General features: G+C 40.8%; 1 protein-coding gene across 2 annotated transcripts in view; it reads left to right on the top strand.

Annotated features, from left to right (window-relative positions):
* Positions 1-13,913, top strand: part of LOC140467301 (TBC1 domain family member 22B-like) — a 309,619-nt gene that overhangs the window by 75,052 nt on the left and 220,654 nt on the right. For both annotated transcript variants that reach the window (XM_072563569.1, XM_072563570.1), the window contains exon 5: positions 10,572-10,642. In XM_072563569.1, the coding sequence (XP_072419670.1) occupies positions 10,572-10,642 (71 nt within the window). The remainder of the gene's footprint in view (positions 1-10,571; positions 10,643-13,913) is intronic.

Here is a 13,913-nt window from a genome sequence, read left to right as displayed (position 1 = left end):
TACTTTGCCCTCACTGTCTCTCCCAGACATCCCCATACTCATCTGGTATGCTACCCTGTCCGCATCCTAACGCTACACTAGCCCTATCTATTCACATTTTGACAGCAGCTGTCTCGACTTTAAACTCAGGATACAGTAACCAATTGCTGTGAAAAGAGGGCTTGGTTTGCCTTTCTTTTACGTACTGCACTATGTAAGAGCTGTCAGAATGATGTACAGCTCTGCATGAAAGAGAAGGATCAGTTTTTCCTCTCAGAAATTTATTGCTCCTTCCTTCATAAAGAGGGGACTCTGAAAGAGGGTCAGTCTCTGTATGAGATTGCCACTCTTCGGAAAGTTCTGCCAGTTAGTTTTAGCATTTACCCTGACAGCGCCAAGCCTGATCTCATCATCTCCACACTCAGTTTCTCCATTGTTGCTAAATTACCAGACTACGTATCTCGCATCCAGTTCTGGATTTGTGAAATTTCCTCTATTTGAATAGTGGAAAGACCAAAGCTGCTGTTTGTGGTACCTGTTTCAAATTAGATTCCCTATCTACCAACTCCATCACTATCCGCAGGAAAAGTTGAGATTAATGGAGTCTGTTCATGGCTTTGGTGTCACATTTCAACTAAAGACAATCTTCTGACCTTTTCACTACAAAGGCCAAAGATTTCCACCTTCATAACCCTTGCCAGACTTTGCCCATGTCTTCGTTTACCTGCTTCTGAAATCCTCACTGATGTTTTTTTCACCTCAGTAACTGACTATAGTGGGTTTTGAGATGATTTGTAGCTCAGGTTGAGGTTCTGGATGTAGGTTTGCTCGCTGAGCTGGAAAGTTCATTTCCAGGTGTTTCGTCACCATACTAGATAACATCTTCAGTGGGCCTCAGACGAAGCATTGCTGATGTCATTTCCTGTGATGAAGTCACTTCCTGTTCTTTTTCTCAGGGGGTGGTAGATGGGGTCTAACTTGATGTGTTTGTTGATAGAGTTCTGGTTGGAATGCCATGCTTCTAGGAATTCTCGTGCGTCTCTTTATTTGGCTTGTCCTAGGATGGACGTGTTGTCCCAGTCGAAGTGGTGTCCTTCCTTATCTGTATGTGAGGATACTAGTGAGAGAGGGTCATGTCGTCTTGTGGCTGGTTGGTATCCTGGTGGCTAGCTTTCTGTCTGTTTGTTGAATGTAGTGTTTGTTACAATCCTTGCATGGTATTTTGCAAATGACATTAGTTTTGTTTGTTGTCTGTATAGGGTCTTTCAAATTCATTAGCTGCTGTTTTAGTGTGTTGGTGGGTTTGTGGGCTATCATGATGCCAAGGGGTCTGAGTAGTCTGGCAGTCATTTCCAATATGTCTTTGATGTAGAGGAGAGTGGCTCAGGTTTCTGGAGTGTTTTGTCTGCTTGTTTGGGTTTTGCTGAGAAATCGGTGGACTGTGTTCATTGGGTACCCATTCTTTTTGAATACACGGTATAGGTGATTTTCCTCTGCTCTGCATAGTTCTTCTGTACTGAAAGTGTGTGTTGGCTCGTTGAAATAATGTTCTAATGCAGCTTCGTTTGTGGATGTGGGGATGATTGTTTCTGTCGTTCAATGTTTGGTCTGTATGTGTTGTTTTCCTGTAGTCGCTGGTTTGAAGTTCCCCATTGATTGTTCACTCTACTGTGACATCTAGGAATTGTAATGTTGTTGTTTTCCGCCTCTTCAGTGAATTTTATGCCAGTGAGTGTATTATTGATGGTCTTGAAGGTTTCCTCTAATTTTTTTCATTAAGTGATGACAAAGGTGTCATCCATGTAGTGGACCCAAAGTTTGGGCTGAATGGTTGTCAGAGCTGTTTGTTCAAGTCTCTGCATTACTGCCTCTGCTAAGAACCCTGATATCAGAGGTCCCATGGGCGTTTCGTTGGTGTGTTTGTAGGTTTTGATGTTGAAGGCGAAGTGTGTGGTAAGGCATAGGTCCACTAGCTTGATGATACTTTCCTTGTTGATGAAGCTGGTGGTATTTGGTGTATGTGTCTTTGGGTCTTCTAATAGTGTAGTCAAGTGTTTCCTTAGCCAGGTTAATGTTGATTGATGTAAACAGGGCTGTTACATCAAACGAGACCACTAGTATCTCTCACGAGTATCCTTACATACAGATAATGAAAGACACCACTTCGATTGGAACAACATATCCATCCTAGGACAAGACACACATGAGAATTCCTAGAAGCAAGGCATTCCAACCGGAACGCTTATCAACAAACACATTGAGTTAGACCCCATCTACCACCCCCTGAGAAAAAGAATAGGAAGGACTTCACCACAGGAAATGACATCACCAACCCAAAGAAACCCAAACATATAAATAGAAAGCAGGGATTATCAGCAGTGCTTCCTAGTAGGGTGACGAAATGTCTGGAAATGAACCTTCCAGCTCAGCGAGCAAACCTGCATCCGTAATTGACTATCTAACATACCAGGCTACTCACTATACACATCCAATTCATCCAGAGCTCCGGTGAACAGGATGTGTGCATCCCTGTGTTTGTGTTGAGCAGCATCTTGATTTTAAAATTCAAAGCCAAATTTTGAAATTGTTCTTGGCTTCACCCCTCCCTATCTCTCGAATGCCATTCAGCCCCACAGAAATCTCTATCTGTGCTGCATTCATTCAATCTTTTCAGCATTCCTGATTTTAATCACTTCATGATTGATGACTGCATATTTTATTGGCTGTGTCCTAAACTCTGGATTGCCTTCTGTACCTCACTTGCCTCTTTTACATCATTCCTTAAACTTCACCTCTTTGACACAGTTTTTGTTCTAATGACAGACAATCTCATGTGGATATGTAGTGTTTTGTGATGCTCCTGTGAATTGCCTTGTAAGTTTATGATGTTAAAAGTGCTAAATGGGTTTTTTTCATTGGTTGTTTGCTCTCCTACGACGTCTATGGTGCAAGGACTCTAACAAATACTACATTGGACAAACAGACAGAAAACTAGCCACCAGGATACATGAACACCAACTAGCCACAAAAAGACATGACCCCCTCTTGCTAGTATCCTCACATACAGATAAGGAAGGACACCACTTCGACTGGGACAATGCATCCATCTTAGGACAAGCCAAACAAAGACAGGCACGAGAATTCCTAGAAGCATGGCATTCCAACCGGAACTCTATCAACAAACACAGAGTTGGACCCCATTTCCCACCCCCTGAGAAAAAGAACAGGAAGTGACTTTATCACAGGAAATGACATCACCACAGGAAATAACATCACAAGAAATGATATCACCAACCAAAGAAACCCAAACATATAAATAGAAGACAGGAATTTTCAGCATTGCTTCACCTGAGGTCCACTGAAGATGTTACCTCATAAGGTAACGAAATGTGTGGAAATGAACCTTTCAGCTCAGTGAGCAAACCTACTTCCAAAACTTCACTCAAAGTTATAGTTGTGTCCCTGAAAAATGTAACTATTCATGTTTTCTCATAGGAATTGATGTTAAAATCAGAGTTGGATTCTGACAGACATTTGTCTGGAAAGACCGTTGCATGAGTTGAAATACTGTACAATATATTTGCAGGATTGTGTATTTCTAGCAAAATAAAATAAATCACTTAATATAACAGAAATATTAGACAAAGTCAAGTCAGATATCTCACACTCCCAGTTTTTTAGGCAGCCCTCATAGATTGGGATGACTTGTTTCTGCTTCAGGCCAACTTGTAATCTGTGGACTCTTCGATGTGTAGGCACATGATGCTTGGAAGGTCAGTGTCTTGACATGTTGGTGACTTCCCAATGCATCGTCACCCATTTTGATTTCTTACCACGAGTTACTGGAGTTGGTTTATGTCTTCAGAAATGCTTGAATGTTCCAAAAATAGTTCGATGGAGGTGGCTTTGAGTAGCTTAGAGCCTCAATGCTGGGCATTTTGGGGAGGACCTTCCTGACCAGGTTTCTTGCCACTGGATTGTTGAAGACATTTCTGGCTTTGAAATGAAGGTGGCATGTAACAAAAGTGTAGTTAACTGGATGAAAGGCCTGATTCACCAGGAGCTTCATAAATGTTCTTTAAGGGCTGTCGGACAGTTTTGTTTTGCTTTTCTTGCTCCATGTCCTTGTCTGTCATATACTTCATGCTTCATTGATCCCTTTGTTCAGTTTGGCACTGCTCTTTCTGTTTAGGTCATTCTCCATGAAGATTTCCATTAGATCGGAAAGCTCTTGTCAGTCATATTTTACTTGAGTGCTGATGTTTCACCGTGATCTTTCTCTTAAGCTCTCTGCCTCTTGATCTGCATTAATTCCTTGTTAGCTTTCCCTCTGCATGTGATGCAAGCACTTTCACCATGTCCTCCTTCTACACTTCTTCAACACTAGCCTGCCTTGTTAAAGTTACGATTTAATCCGAAACTTTAGGGACAATGTCATGAGATTCTTCTTGGCCATTGATTTATTCGGGCCACGAATTTAGCCACACACCATTCTGTTGTGTTTACGAGACCTCATACCATGCACTATCAATATTGTTCATGCCCATTAGAGTGTTTTAGCCAGTATTATGATCCTAGCTCATGTTAACATAGGTAAAATCCAGATCCCAGAATGAAATGTGGATTAATAGATGATAAAGAGCTGAAAATGTGTTGCTGGAAAAGCGCAGCAGGTCAGGCAGCATCCAAGGAACAGGAGAATCGACATTTCGGGCATAAGCCCTTCTTCAGGAATCCTGAAGAAGGGCTTATGCCCGAAACGTCGATTCTCCTGTTCCTTGGATGCTGCCTGACCTCCTGCGCTTTTCCAGCAACACATTTTCAGCTCTGATCTCCAGCATCTGCAGTTATCTGCAGTCCTCACTTTCTCCTCCTAATAGATGATAAAGTCTACTTTCACAATTTAGTTCCCATAGTTAACAGTCACTGAATATATTTACAAGAGGTTGCTCATGTACTTTTAACAAAAGGACAAAAAAAAGGAGTGACTATTTTGAAAGATTTTTGTTATAAATAACAAAGATTGAGGATTTTAAATCTCTTTCCTCCTCTCCCAAGGAATCCTTTATAGTCTTTCAGCCCAGTGAAATTTCACTTTATCTTCATTTTAAGATTTGTTACTCAACTGTTGAGGTTGGAAGCGTTTCCTTTGGGTAACTTTCTGCACAAAGCACCAGATGTGAATTCTGTCCGTCTCTCCCAGAGGCAAGCTAATTCACTGACTGTTTTCCTCACTGAACTGAAAGAAAAGCTCAGGTGTTTTTCCAACCCTCTCTACTTAGACTACCAAACCAGTTTAAGACTATTTTCTTGCTCTGTTGGGCACTATTAAAGGTAAACTGCCATTGTATTGATATGGAATCTTTTTTCTTGAAAAGGTCCCTGTTAAGAGATTAATGGACAAAATTAAAGTGGGGTAGGGGATAATACGTTGGTATGGATCGAGAATTGATTTACATTTACAAAGTCAAGTGGGGGAATAAATAGCTCTTTCCCTGAATGGTAGGTAGTTACTAGTGGGATACTGCAAGAATCAGTGCTTGGGCCCCAGATAAGCAAGGAGGCTTCAAGGTGATATCGTCGAGTTGGGTAAGTGGGGCGAGATGGTGGCACATACAGTACAACTTTGGTAAATGTGAAGTTATACGCTTTGGTGTTTAATGCAGATGGGATGACCATTACAGAGGAACCTCGATTATCCGAACGAGATGGGTGGGCACTATTTCGTTCGGATAATTGATTAGTCGGTTAATTGATTTCTTCTGGGGCTCGGAGTTTTCTGTGAAATCTGCTCCCCATTCAGGAGACGAGGCAAAAACACACTGCGCGCGAGTCCCAGCTCCGTGTTTGCTCCCAACCCACCACCCCCTGTCCAACACTGTCCCCCAACCCCACCTGCTCACTCCAAGACCTTACGCTTCCACCCCGCCTGTCCCCAGTGCCATCCAATACCACCATCTGCCCGCCTCAACCCTGTCCTTTCCCACACCTACCCCGTCTGCCCCAACCCCGCACCCCCATCCATCCCCACCCACCGTCTAAGTCCAATCCGCATCCCTGCCCCTGACTGCTCCCCCCCAACCCCGGGCAGCAGGAGTATACACCAACAGTAACACTGCTGCTGCCTTTGTGGGGTAAGTCTCCAAATAATCGCGCGCACACAACGTTTTGACAGGTTCCACCTCTGCCCTGTACAGGACAACGTTGGAGAGATTATCTGGGGAAGCGGGGTTTAGGGTCACCCCACTGTAGAACTCCGGGGAAAGAGAGAGAAGGCCGGAGGTCAGTCATTTGGAACGGTGCCTGGACTATTCTCGGTAGCGTTTCAGTGAGCCAAGTTCATTTTTAATCAATATACCTGTAAACAGAAGACACAGTCAGGGTTGAAACAGCTTTTTGACATTATGTTTCTATTGGGACCTTGAGATCCCCTTCAGATAATCCGATATTCGGATAATCGAGGTTCCTCTGTATTCAGCTGATATATTGGGAAGTGTGGATGTACAAGGACATATGAGTATATGTAATGCAGAGGACAAATGTGGATAGTCATTGTAGCAGGAATTGAGTTTAAAAGTAGGGATGTCTAACTGCGGTTATACAAGGCTGGGGTATTGCTTGCAGTTGTGGTCTTCCATCTAAGAAAGGATATACTTTCCATGGAGTGCACTGGCTGTTGACTAGGCTGATACTGAGGATGGCAGAGCTGTCCTTTAACAAAAGAATGGTTTTACTGGGCCAGTTTCACTAAAGTATAAGGATGAGACATCAGCTTGAAATGTATAAAATTCTAATAAAGCTGTGCAGACCAGGTGCAGGGAGGGCATTATCCCTGATTGAAGAGTTTAGAACCAAGGACACAATCTCAGGATCTGGGGTAGACCGTTTAGACAATAGACAATAGGTGCAGGAGTAGGCCATTCTGCCCTTCGAGCCTGCACCACCATTCAATATGATCATGGCTGATCATCCTTAATCAGTATCCTGTTCCTGCCTTATCTCCATAACCCTTGATTCCACTATCCTTGAGAGCTCTATCCAACTCTTTCTTTAATGAATCCAGAGACTGGGCCTCCACAGCCCTCTGGGGAAGAGCATTCGACACAGCCACCACTCTCTGGGTGAAGAAGTTTCTCCTCATCTCTGTCCTAAATGGTCTACCCCGTATTTTTAAGCTGTGTCCTCTGGTTCGGCACTCACCCATCAGTGGAAACATGTTTCCTGCTGCCAGAGTGTCCAATCCTTTAATAATCTTATATGTCTCAATCATATCCCCTCTCAGTCTTCTAAACTCCAGGGTATACAAGCCCAATTGCTCCAGTCTTTCAGTGTAAGGTAATCTCGCCATTCCGTTTAGGACTGAGGTGAGAGAACATTTTTTTCACCCATAGGATAGTGGACCTATGAAATTCTCTACCACAGAAGGCTATGAAGGCCAAGTCACCCAATATAATCAAGAATTCTTTTACATTTAAAAGGCATCAAGGGATATGAAGGGCAAATTGGGAATATGGCACTGAGGTAGTGTGTCTTCTATTATACTGTTGAAAGATGGCACAGGCTAAAAGGGCTGAATTGTGTACTCCTGCTCCTAATTTATTTCTGAATTGAACCTACATGTGGACCCTGAGCTCTCTCAGTAGGCTGTAAAAGGTCAACTTAGTGAACACTTCAGCAATTATATGGTAGAAGATCATCCAAAAATTTGTAATAGAGACATAATCAGAAAATGGATATTTAGCTAAAGAAGTGAAACCCAAAACTTTTTCAAAAATGTATGTTTTAAAAAGGACTTATCAAGGAGAGAAAGGTGGAAAAACAGGTCTATTTGTTCTTTACTTTTGTAGGCAAAGTATAGAGTGCAGGAGGCGTTGGTTTGAGGAGTTGGCTGGTCATCAGAAAGAGAAGCTGGTGCCATGTCTGCACTCATGATTGTTCCTGGAATAATGTGTGGTGTTGATGGAGAAATGTGAGGATTAATGTCCTTGTAGATGTAGTTGTTTGTTAGCTCAGCTCTCTATTCACTGGATGCAATCACTCAAAGCTTGCACACTTAAGTCTCTGGGAGGTGGAGGTTGTGGGAGATGAATGTTGTGTACTGGTGGAAATGATAGTGAGAGTCAAGCTTTTGTCAGAGCCAGATGTTGTGGTAAATGAAAAGTCAATGATTAGATGATTGAGAATTCATTAGTGTAATTCTAAGTGATTTTAGGAAACGGGTTGGACCGAAGGGTCTGTTTCCATGCTGTACATCTCTATGACTCTATAATAAACCACAAAATGTGTTTGTATGATGTGTGATTATCAGAAAGAGCTTTCTCAACAACTGCAACCACAGGAATAGGAGCAGTCAGTTGACAATGTTGTGATTTGGGTTGCAAAGTTTATATGTTGGGAGAATTTGAGGAGGCCAGAGACTAGGAATTCAGTAGACGTAGGTTAGAGATTGAAATCATTTAGACAAAGTGGGGAATCTTCTGAGGACAAACTCAGGATTGGCTTGGGACATAGATAACTATAATTTGAAAAGTATGGTGAGGTGTGGGACAAACTGAGGTGTTCAAAGAATGAGCAAGTGCTACAGGAGTAGGAGAAGTCCAGGTTGTGACTTGGCAGGTAGGACTGCACTGCTACCATGATGGTTTGAACTGTGCGTGTGTTGGGTAATATAATCATAAAGCATTGGCAAGATGACATCATCCAAGAAGTTTTAAAAATTCACTTGTGGCACATGGGTATCAGCGTCTTGGCCAGCATTTATTGCCCATCCCTTGTTATCTTTGAGAAGGTGATGGTGAGTTGCTGCATTGAACAGCTGCAGTCCACATGCTATAGGTTGATCCACAATGCCCTTAGGGAATGAACACCAGAATTTTGACCCACTGACAGAAGAAATGGCAATATATTTGAGTCCGGATTATGAGTGGTTTGGATGGGAACTGGTTGGTGGTAGTATTCCCATATATCTGCTGCCCTGTACTTCCAGATGGAAGTGGCTGTGGGTTTGAAAGGTGCTATCCAAGGATTTTTAGATTTCTGCATTAGTATACACTGCATTAGTAAACACTAATGCTACTGAACATTGGCGGTGGAAGAAAAGAATACTTGTGGATGTGATGCCAATCAGATGGGCTGCTTTGCCCAAGATCATGTCAAGCTTCAAGTGTTGTTGGGTATAGCCATTCAGAGAAGCGAGGAGAATTCCACCAGTTAAAAATCACACAACACCAGGTTATAGTCCAACAGGTTTAATTGGAAGCACTAGCTTTCATATCACCTAATGAAGGAGCAGCGCTCCGAAAGCTAGTGCTTCCAATTAAACCTGTTGGACTATAACCTGGTGTTGTGTGATTTTTAAATTAATTTATGGAGAGGCGTAAGTGATGGAACAACAACATCTAGTTTTCCAATTTCATGTACGCTTCTTGATTAAGATTTTGAAACTTTTTAAATATGTCTAAAAGTAGCTGTTTTTCCATCAGCAAGATCAATAGGGAAAAAAATCAACATGTTTATAGTATTTTGTGTTCAACTTTGGTGTAAGGGTTCTTGCTTTCACTTGTAGATCTCTACCCTCTATCGTTAATATTGCTATGCTTACTCAACCACCAGAGCTTGTTGGAGGAACAAATTATTGTTTCATTTGCTATCTGCTGTGGTCAGCTGCCAAATGCTTGAACAAGACCTTGATTTAAAATTGATGGTAGTATTTTTAAAAGATAGATCTAGAGTGACGTTTAAGCTGCTTGTGGTAATATTGTTCAAATATCTGCCTTCATTTGTTTTTTTGCCAAAATAGGTCAAAATTGTACTAACTAGCAATTTGTAGAAACTCTGTAGAATTGCGAGAACATGAAAATCTCTGAACACTTCTTAACCAGTTTAATATGTAATAACACAACTTCATTCTTTTCTTTCCTTATAGTATAAATAATTGCAGCAATCTGCCTATCCAGAAATCTCCCTGAACAAATAATAATTAAATCTCTATCCCCAGATTGTGATTTAGATATTGACACTTGAATATTGTAGCCTGAAAGGGAGAGTCAAATTTTGTATAGGAGTGAATAATACTAACTATTACATGGCAAAAAAATTCTATGCCAATGATTAGCTGCAAAGTGAGAGTCTCTCACTACCAGCACAAAGCACTGTAGTTGATCAGCACTTCATTCCCTCCCCACCCCTTCCTCCAATTGGTTTACCCTTGCTGTGGTCTGACTTAGCTGAAGAGGCTGAGTGCAGTTAAATTTGCCATCACACAATGTGTTGCTTAACTTATCATGGGCAAGACAGGAAAACCTTGGAGTGGAGGGAAAATAAAAGCTGCATTAATCCATCAGAAGATTAATTATTATTGAAATGTTGATTATTGGTGTTGACATCTGCAATCAGTCTGTTTTTTCCCAATTGGAATAGAAGTGGAACAGAAAACTGAAAGCTGATGTGGAAAGGGAATAGTTAAGAGTAATATCAGGATTTTTTAAAAAGGAGTTAATTCCTGTGTTGCTTTGTGGTATTTCACAAGTTTAGTTTTGGCTCAAAAGGCAACTACGGTAGTTTAATTTTTCTTTTATCTTTTTTTTTTACAGAAGAACTAAGAAAATATAGTTGGTCAGGTGTTCCAAGAGAAGTTCGTTCTGTCACGTGGCGACTGTTGTCGGTAAGGTGGTTTGTTGCATTATAGTTGTACTCGGCTAAAAAAGACAAAATGGGCATTTGAAACTTTTAACCTTTTTCTTATTTAACTGTGTTGTAGGTGTTTTTGGACAAGCTATAATAATAATAATAACTCAGTCTTTTGTTTTGGGATCATATATACTAAATTCTAATTCATCTTCACATAATTATAGATCGGAGATTAGTAGAATTTCACATTTGGTGAAAAGGAGTTCCTTTTTAGTGATTTTTAACTGCAAAAATGGGCGTGTCCTGCTGGCTTTAGGAAGACATCAATGACTTTCACTCCATTCTACTTTTATAATTGTGGATGTTCAGTGATGATTGCATTTAATTGCATTTGTGTTCCTTCAATAATGGAGCAGTCAATGCCTCCACACAGCAACACCTGGACTACATTCATTCTGAGGCTGTTAAATGGCGAGTAACATTTCCATGATGCATGTCAATGATTAGCTGCAAAGGGAGAGTCTCTCACTACCAGCAACAAGCATGTCGTTGATCAGCACCTCATTCCCTCCCCACCCCTCCCTCCAATTGGTATACCCTTGCTGTGGCCTGACTTGGATGAAGGGGCTGAGTGCAGCTAAATTTGCCGATGACACCATGATAGGTGGGAAAGCAAACTGTCAGGTGGAGACAAAGTGTGTGCACAGATATACAGACTAATTAAATTGGTAAAACAAATTGGCAGCTGGGCTTCAGTAGGAACTCATGTGAACTTGTCCACTTTGGCAGTAAGAATAGCAAATCAGTCTACTGTCTAAATGGAGAGAGATTGTAGAACTTAGTGGCGCAAAGAGTTCTGAGTGCTGTGGTACATCACAAATGGTTAGTAGGCAGGTGCAGCAAGTGTTTAGGAAGGTAAATGAAATGCTGTTTTTTATTGTAAAGAAAGCAGAACATAATATGAGTGAAGTTTGACAACAGATGTCTAAGACCTTGATTAGACCACACCTGGAGTACTGTATAAAGTTTTGGTGGTTTTAATTTAAAAGCATTAGAAACAGTTTTAAAAAAAAGGGGTCAGTTAAGTTGTTCCTGGGATGAAAGATTTTCTGATGAAAAGTAGTTAAATAGTTGGGGCCAATATCTATTGGATTTGGAAGAATGAAAAGTGAACTTATTGAAATATGAAGCCATAGGAGGTTTCTGGTTCGATCACAGCTGGAGCATTGTGTGCCGTTTTTGGTGGCTGTACCGTAGGAAGGATATGATTGCACTGGAGGGAATGCAGAGGAAATTCACCAGGACGTTGACTGAAATGGAGCATTTAGGTACGAAGGGAGGTTTCATCATCTGAGGGCTTTTTTTTGGAGCTGACAATGCTGAGAAGGGATCTGATAAAGGTGTAAAAATAAAAAAACACAGTGGATGCTGTAAATCAGAAACAAAACCAGCAGTTGCTGGAAAAGCTCAGTAGGACTGGCAGCAACTGTGAATAGAAATTTCTTCTTGAGGTGTGTAAGATTATGGGGGTCATGGACAGTGCAAATAGGAAGCAGTTGTACCCTTGAAGGATCAGTGACAAAGGCGCATAATTTTAATGTGAAAGGCAGTAGATTTAAGGAGTTTCTTTCACCTAGAGGGTGATGGGACTCTAGAATGCACTGCCTGGAGGGTAGTTGAGGTGGGAAACCTCACAACTTTAAAAAGTACTTGCATGAACATTTGAAAAGAAAAAATATTCAAGGCTATCTACCAAGTACTGGAAAGTAGGACTAGTGTAGATTTAGAGTAAAGTTTTTTTTGCAGGTGCAGACTTGTTAGGCTAAAGGGCGTCTTCTGTATTATATGATTCTGAGAGTTGAGGGGGATCTTGGGAGGGTGTTTTGCTGTTCGTGGGGTGGCAGGGGTGGACCAGCTCTGATCTTTCTGTATGACCGAGCAGACTCAATGGGCTAAATGGCCTGTCCCACCACCTGAGGTCTTACATTTACTATCAATATGTACTATTGCAGCAACAATCAAATCGGTAATTTGAAGGGCACTGGGGCACTAGCTTCTGCAAATTTCCCACACTTGCACACCATTCAGATTTGGAAATGAGCCACCTTCTTGAGGACAACTAGAAATGGTCATACGTGCAGTTGTTGCCACTGATAATCACATGAATGAATTGAAAAAGAATCATAACATAATCCTGTGCAATTGCTTAAAAATGTGCAAGAATCCTAAACAAAAGCTTCAAAACCTGGACTGTACAACTTGCTTGCTTTAAAGAAAACCTGCACCTATCAATTGCTGTCTTAGACTGAGAGTTTGTTCTGGCTGAAACCATTTTAGCTGTCTGTGGAGTAAAAAGGATATGCAGTTAACAGTAGGGCCCTGATCAGTGTTGCTGAACAAAGAGACCTAGGGATGTAGATGGATTGCACCTTAAAAGTGGAGTTGCAGGCAGACAGGTGGTGAAAAAGGCATATGGCACACTTGCTATCATTGGTCATAACATTAAATAAAGGAGTTGGGATGTCATGTTGCAGCTGTATAGGACATTGGTGCAGCCATTTTTGGAACACTACATACAACTCTGGTTGCTTCCTTTTCAAGGAAAGAAGTTGTTAAACTTGAGAAGATGCAGAAAAGATTTACAAGGGTACCATAGATTTTTTTTTCTGGATGGTTGAAGAAAATGTCTTGTTTTTATCCTTGTCTATTTTTACTAATTGTGCTGTGGTATTTTTCTTTGCATGCTATAATCTTCACCAATTGCTGTTCAATATTTTGTCCTTTTTGGTATCTATCACTCTTCATAGGTTTGCATACATTCAATTGAAAACTGAAATTACTACTTATTTCTTGAGAAGTTTAATTGATAATACATTTTTCTACTGTTGAAACAGTGATTTTTCTAAAATACTGCTTAAGAAACTGCTTTTACATTTGGACACTAGAGGTCATTGTGGATACAGCTCCATGCCGTTAAATAGTATCTTGCAGGCAAAAACATTTGTGGTCATTATAATCATCTATCAGGCCACATTTTAAATCTGACATCTAGCCTTGAGTCAGCATGAGTCAATGCCTTCAACAGCAAAAATCGATAAAAATCAAAAAGAAATAAAATAAGTAAATTATTTATCAAATGTTTTAAGGCTGTTTTAAATTTTTTTGTTGACTTAACCTATTATTTTGAACTTTTAGCAACAAAGTGATGAGAAAATTAGATGAAAATGGGGCTCAGAAAGAGTATAAGTTGAGAAAATTGTTCACATTCCGTTTTACTTTGATACGCTTAACTTCAAACAAAATGA

This window comes from Chiloscyllium punctatum, chromosome 45 (assembly GCF_047496795.1).
Source record: "Chiloscyllium punctatum isolate Juve2018m chromosome 45, sChiPun1.3, whole genome shotgun sequence".
NCBI lineage: Eukaryota > Metazoa > Chordata > Chondrichthyes > Orectolobiformes > Hemiscylliidae > Chiloscyllium > Chiloscyllium punctatum.
This window is presented reverse-complemented; position numbering and strand designations above follow the sequence as displayed.